At 33.0% G+C, this 10,322-nt stretch overlaps 3 protein-coding genes across 12 annotated transcripts; 1 reads left to right on the top strand and 2 right to left on the bottom strand.

Annotated features, from left to right (window-relative positions):
• Positions 1-3,078: 3,078 nt before the first annotated feature.
• LOC106649919 (protein ARV1) lies at positions 3,079-7,458 on the top strand. 3 transcript variants are annotated; one of them, XM_014367651.2, is made up of 4 exons: positions 3,079-3,325; positions 5,716-5,873; positions 5,948-6,449; positions 7,307-7,458. In XM_014367651.2, the coding sequence occupies exons 2-4, from the start codon at positions 5,790-5,792 to the stop codon at positions 7,444-7,446; spliced, it is 726 nt and encodes a 241-aa protein (XP_014223137.1). In that variant the 5' UTR covers positions 3,079-3,325; positions 5,716-5,789; the 3' UTR covers positions 7,447-7,458. The 3 variants fall into 3 exon arrangements, with proteins under 3 accessions (XP_014223137.1, XP_023316359.1, XP_023316358.1); XM_023460591.1 differs by having other exon boundaries at positions 3,079-3,391; XM_023460590.1 differs by lacking the exon at positions 3,079-3,325 and adding an exon at positions 5,566-5,658.
• Positions 3,432-5,152, bottom strand: LOC106649902 (alcohol dehydrogenase [NADP(+)]-like). Its single transcript, XM_023460589.1, has 4 exons — positions 5,060-5,152; positions 4,519-4,686; positions 4,091-4,441; positions 3,432-4,013 (listed from the first exon to the last, which is right to left on the bottom strand). Exons 1-4 carry the CDS (start codon positions 5,129-5,131, stop codon positions 3,639-3,641), a joined length of 966 nt encoding a protein of 321 aa, XP_023316357.1. The 5' UTR covers positions 5,132-5,152; the 3' UTR covers positions 3,432-3,638.
• Positions 7,454-9,973, bottom strand: LOC106649865 (WD repeat-containing protein 37). 8 transcript variants are annotated; one of them, XM_014367570.2, is made up of 7 exons: positions 9,878-9,973; positions 9,705-9,770; positions 9,053-9,329; positions 8,846-8,974; positions 8,018-8,780; positions 7,701-7,947; positions 7,454-7,596 (listed from the first exon to the last, which is right to left on the bottom strand). In XM_014367570.2, exons 3-7 carry the CDS (start codon positions 9,315-9,317, stop codon positions 7,471-7,473), a joined length of 1,530 nt encoding a protein of 509 aa, XP_014223056.1. In that variant the 5' UTR covers positions 9,318-9,329; positions 9,705-9,770; positions 9,878-9,973; the 3' UTR covers positions 7,454-7,470. The 8 variants fall into 8 exon arrangements, with proteins under 8 accessions (XP_014223056.1, XP_023316356.1, XP_014223092.1 ...); XM_023460588.1 differs by lacking the exon at positions 9,705-9,770 and having other exon boundaries at positions 9,053-9,205; positions 9,275-9,329; positions 9,878-9,972; XM_014367606.2 differs by lacking the exon at positions 9,878-9,973 and having other exon boundaries at positions 9,053-9,205; positions 9,275-9,329; positions 9,705-9,847.
• Positions 9,974-10,322: the final 349 nt, after the last annotated feature.

Below are 10,322 nucleotides of genomic sequence, written 5' to 3'. Positions count from 1 at the left end.
TTGATGGCTATCGCGTTGCGTTTAGCGCGCCTGGCTGGAGCTCGATTATAATGCGTATTGCCGTGTGCAAGCGGCGGGCCCCTGGGCTTTTGTTGCGGATCGCATCGTATGCTCTTATGCCAGTGTATTCATTATCTGCCGACCGCATCTTTGGGCGCTGGCTTGGCCCCCAGCTCAATAACAGCGCTGTAATTGATATGCCCTAAGCGACGACGACGACGACGGCGGCGGCGGCACGAGTGGCGGCAGTGACGTGCTCGACGACGACGTTTCGCTATAGCAACTTTGCAACCACTCTGCTTCGTACATAGGTGCGCTCGAGCGATCATCGCCTTCTGTGCGCCAAGAGGTAGCTCATGCTGCTCGTCGAGCCTGTGATCTCTGCATTATAGCTGAGTTCAACGGAGCGTGGACTAATCGAAAAGCCACAGGGGTCTAGGTCTGGGTCAGCATTGCGCGATTCGTGCGCACACACATACATACAAACACATACTCGGCAGCAACTAATCCGGTAATAGCCGGCCGCTACTGGGGCAAGACCTCCGCTACCAATTCGTAATATATATACCATATAATAGACGAGTTCGAGTGACGGCGACTGACGACTGGCCCGTGTGATCGAGCTAATATCCTGCTATTGCGCGTATCTGCACTCTTCTCGGGACCCTCGGTTATTTTAGCCTAGCCTAGCCATAAGAGGCTCACTTTCACTCATTCCGGTGCGTAGCTAATTCACGTCATGGATATTTACCTAAATAATAATGTGGCCACGTGCTATTTTTGGCCCTTCTAAATGGTAATTTATTATGTTTGCCGCTACATATCCATTATGCAGCAGCGGGCAAACTTGTACACTGGCGGTGGCTCGTATTATGTGCTATTCTTTTCTCTCTCTCTATCTATCTCTCTCTCCAAGGCTCAATGTCTCATACGAATATAATACTGTGATGACAGCGGTGATAATGTGTGTAGTACTTTTAGCTTGGCCCTCCCTGATGAGATCTTTCAGCATTAAGAGACCTAGTAAGTTTGATCAACATAACGGAAAACATTGCCTTCTTCTTGTACACTTCAAATAGTCTTTGAATGCTGATTTTTGCAGCGATTGCGATGATCGGCATGATTTCTTTTTGTAATTATGTAGTCAACTTTTTTCATTTAATTGCTATCTGATGCTCTATTCAACGTTGTTCGTTATCTGCATTGACTATCTAGTGTTCCTTGCATTGGTCATATTTTTTTGATAAAAAAATTCATTAAATTGGATGATGTTGAATATAGTTTTTCTAACGTAAAATCGAATCGGATTATAATTATCTGTCATGTTTATTCTTCAAATAATTAAGGTCAAAATTTTAAGAGATTTTATTAGAGATTTTTAACCCTGATTGAAAAACCATCGCTCAAATTTCAGGTCCACAATCCACCTGGAAATCTAACTGAATCTTCGACCCGACAACCTAAATAAAAATTATTTTCAAGTTTTGATTTTACGTAAAAATCTAAATAAAAATTTCAAACAGAAATGTATATTACATGAAATTTCGACACAATAAAATAGTTTTTCAATTATATAAATATTATACTTTCAGAGAAAATTCATAGAACTTTTGTAAATTATTAAATCTGTTTTGTCGCTGAAAAAAATCATGGGAAAAATCATATGATGTTTTGGCATTATTAATCGTATGATTTTTCCCAGCATAGGAGGCAAACCCTTATTTAAAACCATTAGAAGGAAGTGCCAAAGTATAATTTAAAGTCTGAATTTATTAATGTCATTGAAAATAAAGATACTACTTTTGAAAATAGCTTAAAAAATGTACATTTAGAGCACAACAATTTGAATAATTTAAAAGAGTTTGAAGTGAATTATAAAACCGCCGAACTATTGAATCATCAAACTGCCTGAATTTTTTGATGATTAACAAGCATAGTTGTAACTGAATTTTCATGCCTACTACTTTTATAATTCACTTCAAACTCTTTTAAATTATTCAAATTGTTGTGTTCTAAATGTGAATTTTTTTAGCTATTTTCAAAAGTAGTTTCTTTATTTTCAATGACTTTAATAAATTCAGACTTTAAATTATATTTCGGCACTTCCTCTTCAATGGTTTTTATATTAAAATAAGAGTTTACTTCCCTTGCTGGGAAAAATCATATGATAAATCATATGATTAATCATGCCAAAACATCATATGATTTTTTCCATGATTTTTTCAATTTATAATTCTGACCTGGTCGAAAAATGGGCTATGCGATAAAATTGTCCTTCCAGTTTTCGACCACCTGTAATAATCCTAAACAATTTTTATTCAAAAATATTTTATTCAAGTTGAAGATCGACAAAAAATTCCTCATGCACTTCTAGACACGTATAGTTGATTTATTATGCTTCCTCAAAAATAAAAAAATTTAACTGAGTCCCAAGTGCAGGGTCATTGTGTGTGTCCAAAATAACGCACACTCACTGTATTATTTAAAATTGAACTAGATTAAAAGACGAATCAAAAAAGAGACTAAATCATAAATTAGAATTGAACACTATGAACTTTTTCAGGATCATCGGAATAACAAGCTGGGTCCTGTGAACCTTAACTTTTTATCGCGTTTAAAAATGTATATTATACATCGTATACTCATATAGTAAATACAGGCCAATCCCGGTATTGGCGGGGGTTCGGTTCCAAAAAAGTACTATGAATACCGAATTCGCGAATACGGAACCATTGTTCTTATGGGAAAAGGGGAATTCGGTTCCTCGTCCGGCTGAAATGTCAATATGTACATGTTAGTAAAAAACTTTTTTACAGCAAAAATTGAAGTTTTGATCAATATTTTTTTATTTTGAAGTAAAATATTGAGTTGAACTTTTTGGTTTTGCTCTGCGCATTAGATCTTTGTAAAACTTTTTATAACACTCTAATGATTTTTCGATACCTTGTCTAAACTGAAGGCTTCGAGTAATGATTGGGTTGTAATTTAACAAACACAAACAGGAGTACCGCGAATACGGAATCCGTGAATAACGGGGTTTGCCTGTACTTATTTAGATAAGACACGAACAAATGGATAAGTACGTGCGAGAACGGTACACTTTTCATTGCATTGAATTTCATAGCATAGGGCATCAAGATACCAAATGCCAATATTATGAGCTAATTCGCATATTGCGATATGTACTTCGCAGTCCTACATAGGTTCTGTGTTTTGTGTAGCTCTTGTTTACTTACTATATGACACATGCGAGCTATCGTTCCAAACTGTCAATTTTCTGCTTTTAATTCTCATAAATGAGTTTTAATTTAATTATTGCATGCGAGTAAGTATAAAACAAAATTTCAATAAAGATTAAATTAAGCTAAAGGACTGTGAGGTCTTATAAGAAGTAAGTAAACTTGTTTAAAAGCTTTTTAATGCATTACAAATGTTTTATTGGAAATTTGTTTGTTTGTACTTTTTAAATCTATAGAAAAATATTATGCCACTAAATTTTGTTCATTTATCTTTAAAAATCTTGTTATTTTCTGATTGATATAGCACCATTTTGAGGTTATGTTTATAATTTGTTACTATCCAAAATCGACCAATAAATTCACAAACTGCCCTTAGTTTTTGACATAATCAAAACTTTTTCAAAAGGGAAACTCAGGGTGTTTTTCTAATCCAGGAAAAAATGAAAAATCACACAACCGACCCTTTTCTCCCAGATCCAAATTATTTAAGGTTGCAATATCTTCTGCATCTAGTTTCCAAGTATCAAGTTGAATGTTTTCCTGAATACGATGAGGATTTGTACTCTTAGGAATTACAATCACTCCCTTTTGAGTTAGATGTTTTAATGCAATTTGGGCTGGACTTTTCCCATGTTTGTTTGCTATTTGAAGCACAACATTGTCTTTAAATAAATCAGGAAATGTTTCACTTCTGCCCAAAAGTTGTACCAAACTTCTATTGCCAAGAGGCGAATAAGCAGTTATTTGAATACTTTTATTTTTACAGTATTCTATCTATAAACAAAAATCATAGGTTAACATTAGATTTGAAATATTATATTTTAATTTAATAAACAGTTACTAAGACTTACCATTTCTTTTTGTTGAAAGTATAAGTGCATTTCAATTTGAAGCATAGACACTGGTAACTTTGCTACATTAAGTATTCTATCAATTTGCTTTTTGTTGAAATTAGACAAACCAATCGCTTTGGTTAATCCTTTAGCAACTTGTTTTTCCATTTCTGACCAAATGGCAATGTGATCAGTACTTGGATCTATAATGATGAGTCCATTTTCATCTTTTGGATGCAAATCATCCCCATAAGCATATGCAAATGGGCAATGAATTAGATAAAGATCAACATAGTCTAACTGCAGATCTTTCAATGATTTTTTTAAAAACTTTTCAACACCTTCTGGTCTGTTTCCAGATGGAGGTAACTAGAGTGCAATAATTTTCATCTATATATATGTCATACTACATTACTTTTTTGAAATTTCACGATGTTTCTACTTACTTTTGTTACTATAAAAAGATCTTCTCTCTTAATTTTTCCAGAATCAAACCATTTTTTCAGAGTTTTACCAATAACGTGTTCATTTTCATAAACTGGAGCAGCATCAATATGCCTGTATCCAGCTTCTAAAGCATTATCAATAGCTGCTTCTAATTCTTGTTCAGAAGCCTGGAAAATAATAATCCATTATGAAAATAGTAAAAATCAATTTTTTTTCAAAGGAAGTTGGAAAAATATGGGTTTAAGAAACAATATCTGAAAAAGTTTCTGTCATAATTTAAAAATAATTATTAATAAAATAAAACAAGTTATTTTCAAATATGTTCAATAGTGCAAGACCTTGAGATATCAAAGAACAATCAGCACACCTTATGATTATGAGTTATTTATTACGTGAGAGTAGTATTACCAACAGTAATAATTAGTAATTTTAGGACGAAAAGTCAAGCAAATTGCAAGCAAAGTCAAGCAAAAAGAAAATATAATGGCATTGGATAACATTACGACATGAGGCTCATATAAAAAAAAAAAAAATAATGACCTGCCAAGTTCCGAAACCAACGATAGGTATGCGCTGACCGGTTGGCAGAGCTACCGTTTTCGAGACACTCATATTGTTGTTACTACGATCACGAGAAAGACTGAACTGAAATTTGTTTACGGTCGAGTCTCACTTGGACGCAGAATAGATAAAACTTGTTCCAATTGTCGTTAATTATAAGATACGCCGTCTCGTTTTTTTCCCGTTATTTTATTGGCCTCGATGCCTTCTTATTCATGAAACTCGAGCTTGTACGCCGCTCCTCGATCCTTCGATGCTTACGATTCGTCTCCGTCCGCAGCAATTCTTGCTTTTTGAAATCCTTTCACCACACGCTCTGATAAACACTTGAGAGGGGCGAAATCACTTCAATGTATCATGTCGTTTCTATGATACGTGTCGGAGCTGTCTGTTTATGAATAAGCGCTGATTCAAAATTTTACAGTTTTTCTGAAAACTAATAAACACTGTTGCCGTAACAAATTATAACTTGTATAATTACAAAAAAAATATCTTTTCTAAAAATATATTGTTACATTGCCTCGATCTAGAATTGTTATACATATCAAAAATTAGTATTTCTTTTACTGAACAGTAATGTAATTGAAAATAACACTGCTTAATGTAAATTACAACTAAGATAAAACGTGTTTAAGGTTTAAAACTCAACGGACAAGGCTGAAAAATGGTATGCTGCTGAGCAACTTGAAGTAGCAAACTTTCCAAAAACATGTATAGATGTATCAGCTGTGGAGCTCAAGTACAAGAGCTTTATCGTCAATACAGTCCGACTGTGCTCAAAATCGTCAAATGTGTAATGAATAACTCATTTTTACCTATTTATGCATGATAAACTTATGTCCATATTCTTGATTTTTCTTTAAATAGGAAGAATGCGGCGAATTTGCGGATAAATATGTAGAATATGATCCAGTTATAGTTTTGGTTGACATGGTTTTACTGGATAAAGCGGCTTACCGGCATTTATTGTATAACAGCAATTTTAAAGCTTACTGGAAATTAGTCATTATCTTGTTGCTGAGTGAATCTTTTATACGGTGGAGTAACAAGCGTCAACAGTTCGAAGAATCTGGTCAGCTAATGTCTTTCAGAAGTGAACGTAATTTTTATTTTGAGCTTAATCACACAGGATTATCTCTGCTGAGCTTCGTCATTAGCGTTGTGCTATTGACCGAACTCCGATGGAAAATTCTTCGTTCGAGGCCTGCCAAGTATAGACGTTTAGATCTCCTTAAAGCTCTCGTTATTGGAGGCTGTGCTAAACTCCTCAGTCTTATTAGTATTATTTGGAAACAAGATGATGAGCTTGAATATCAACATCTTCTCATAATTGGATACTCTGTTCTCTGCCTGCTTACCGCTTATTCAGGTAAATTTATAAAACTATAAATTAAATACAGCGGAAATCATATAATTCGAATTATCACATAATTCAAAGTGATCGTCCGATCCTGGTCCCGTTCTTTATAAAACAATGTTACAAAATTTCACGTAATTCGAAGGAAATGTCACACGAATGGAATTTTTTTCTCGAAATTTTTTGGATTATGAAATTTTTCACTTCAAATTTACCACTTATTTATACATAATTTATTTCAACTCTCTTCACTTATTTATACAATTTATCGGAACAATAAATTTGTAGATTATGCTATGAAAAATAATAACTCCAAGTTATGGAATAATGTTATTTTATTACTATTTTTTTTAGAGTAATAGACAGATTCATTTGTTCATAGAATTATTTCATAAAGTTATTTGGCTGTATACAATTTTTATGTATTTTCCATAATTATTTTGCAGAGTAACATATTTTACATACATTTATTACTTATTCATTAACATAATATTGTGTATATGTAGATTTAAATAGAAATTTAAAATGAAATAGTTACTACTCTTATTTAAATTTTTTTTTTTCAAAAAAATCTTGTTTTTATATTTTATCACATACATTTTTGAAAATTAATGTTACATAATATCATTTTTAAGGTGTAATATTTGGTTTCTCATCACCCATTAAGTAATAATCACTAGTAATAATACCAATGGCACTAGCTCACTTTCCTTAAAATGATTGTTTATATGCATGTGTATATTATAATTTTGTGTACATATCTTAGTAATTCAAAGTAAAGTTTGAAAATTTAAGAAGTTTCTATATTATCATTTCTTTTTTTCTATACTGTCAAAAATTTAATAAATTAATAAATTTACATTTTCTAGTTGCTTGTGATAGCGGAAGAGTTGGCTCTTTAGCTGGGTTAATTGCTGGACTATTAGCTCAAGACTATGTTTACAATGCAATACCAGATAATTATTCAGCGACCACCAATGTGACTCTGGGGCAAAGCCAAGGTCAGTAATTTACGGTGGTCACGGATTGATTCTCAAGCATCTTTAATTGGTAAAACACTCCAACCCAACACCAATCTATCAAAACCACAAGTAAATAAATTGCAAGAGCTGCTATTTTCTTCAGCCCAAGCTACTGAGCATACCATGCGCCTATGACCCTGTAAATTATTTTAAAAATGTTAATGTTTTTTATATTTTCATGTTAATTATAATTAATGAAACTAAATTATTTATGTACAATAAATTTTATTATTTAAAATACCTGTCTGTTAGTTCTTGGTAGTCTTGCCATTCTCTGCCCACTTAAATCAAATAATCGAATTTGTCTATTGTCATGTGGTATAGCTACAATACCAGTGCTTGACACAGCTAATCTGTTAACTGAGCTATCCCCTCGTATAGTTGCTAATGGACTTCGTATGTTGCGTAACTCCCAAACTTTAACACTTCTATCATCTGAAGCTGATACTATTTTATCTTCTTTGGTGAACACTGCAGCTGTTACAGCTCTGAGAAAATATATAAAAAGTTAAGGGTGTCTGATAATTGGTGAGTAAGTGACATAAAAAGTGTTATTACTCTGTGTGTCCTTGAAAAACAGATACTGAATGATTTGATTCTCTGAAATCCCACAACCTAAATGTACTATCTCGACTAGATGTTACACACAGACGTTGGGCATAATGTGTTGCTACATGAGTTAATTCTTGATCATGACCACAAAGAGTATGAATTATTTCTCCTGACTCTGCATCATAAAGATTAGCTGTTCTATCCCATGAAGCAGTGACAATTTGTTCAGCTCCATAAAGCCAATCTGCTGCTATTACAACACCAGTATGGCCAATTAGTTCTTTTATAGGAGTTCTTAGTGTAGGTACCGAATCATCTTCAACCATCCCACTGTCTCCAATATTTCCAGTAGTTCCTCTTTCACCTCCAGAACTAGCAACATCTTCCAAAGATGATCTTTTTTGTGATTCCCAATTAACGGCAGCTTGCCACACATGAGCTGTACAATCACCACTTGCAGTCAGTGCCAAATCTATTGTAGGGTGAAATCTTATTGAATTTACTGAACCATTATGTCCTGTATATTGAAGCAAGCAGCGACAGCTATCCATTGCCCATACCCTAGCTGTATGATCAGCAGAAGCAGTGCCAACAATTGGTTGACCTGATCTACCAACTGATACTTCCCATATACCATCTCTATGGCCTCTGTACTCTTTTAGCATATTACAATTCATAGAAATATTTTTAAAACTCGAAACAATTTTACTTGTTTGAGCTTTCAATTTCTGGGAAGCTTTTACTCTGTATGCAGAGCTACCAGCAATTGCTGAAATAAGATTAACACTGTAAGTATAAAGTAACAGTGATTTTATGTTAACATAATGTACTTACATTTTTGTTTGGACAGGTTTTTATTATCAGTAAAATCTACTTGAAAATCAACTTGAGGCAGACTTCGTTCTCCAGATCCATAACAATCTCTTTCAATTCTCTCATTTAATGTTTCTATTTTCTCGTGTACTAAATAAAACAAGTTAACGATTGAAAAATCAAATGAAGTATGTAATGTTTGCCTATAAATATAATTTTTTTTCTTACAACTGGCGTTTTCAGTGCACACAATTTCAAATTCTTTTTCAATTTGTTGAAATAGATCTGTTAATCTTGCTCGAACAGCAGGAGGAATAGAAGTATCTTCTACATCTGTGCGGAAGCTGACATAGTGATGGGAAGTTGTTTGTGGATGTGAACCTTGATGAGATTGTTGTTCAGTATCAGTTCCACTTTGAGCTCGAGGAATTGATATTCTTTTGGTCTTACCACTAGATTTGAATCCTCCAGAGGCTGGGGGTTCTCCAGGCATTGTGAATATAGCCTGGTTGTAATTAAAAACAGTTTTTATATAGCAATAGTATTAAAATTAACTTTTGCCATTAATAGCCTACGTTATTTATTGCAATATTTAATTATCCTAAAAATTAAAAACTTCTTAATCTGTTACAAATTAAGTTAATATCTTCACGATAATAATTGACTGAAAGTCATTTAAATCATCTGTAAACTTTCAAAAAATTAGAAACGAAAGTAGTAAAAAATAGAATATTGTAGTGAATAACAAAAACTTATGATGGTTCCATTATTACAGAATCGATCAATTATCGATGGGTTATGTTTACATAATGTCAGCTGTTGTAACTTGTAATGTCAAATGTCAAGTACAAGCGTGATCAATAATTTGAGATTTATGTACCTATTTCTAGGGGCTTGAATAACTTTTTTTTTTAAATCGAATTGAACTCAGCTAAAGTTGGCAAATCTGAAAATGCAGTATACGCCTTTACAATATAAATTTGTATAAGATTTAACATATAAGAAAGATATATAATATACGTATATATATATATATACATATATATAACTTACACTCAAAGTTCAAGCTTCAAGAGTGAAGATACTTTCTGCAGTAACCGTTATACGCAAATTGCAGTATTTCGCACATCGTGCTACAGTTATGATGTTGGATATAGTACAGCAATCCCACTGAGATTATCGTTTCATTTAGATTACAGATTATAGATATACAGATATCAGTTGTTTTATAAATTCAATCATTTTTTATTTGATCATACATCCTATATATGATTTTTACTCATTTACCGAATTTTAAAAATAAAAAATGAATAATGTGATTGATATATAAGTATGAAAACATCAAAATACAAATTTCTTCTTGATGACAATAAAAACTGCTTGGCTGCAATTCATATTTTATCCTAATACATACAACAGCGCAGGCTTGACAGGTTTTGACACTATCTACTATATTATTGTACACATACACACATGTCTATATATAGCAGTAGTAAAT

The sequence above is a fragment of the Trichogramma pretiosum genome, unplaced genomic scaffold (genome assembly GCF_000599845.2).
Source record: "Trichogramma pretiosum strain Unisexual culture from Peru unplaced genomic scaffold, Tpre_2.0 scaffold62, whole genome shotgun sequence".
In the NCBI taxonomy this organism is placed as follows: domain Eukaryota; kingdom Metazoa; phylum Arthropoda; class Insecta; order Hymenoptera; family Trichogrammatidae; genus Trichogramma; species Trichogramma pretiosum.
The sequence above is the reverse complement of the archived record's forward strand: the minus strand, read 5'-3'. Positions and strand labels throughout refer to the sequence as shown.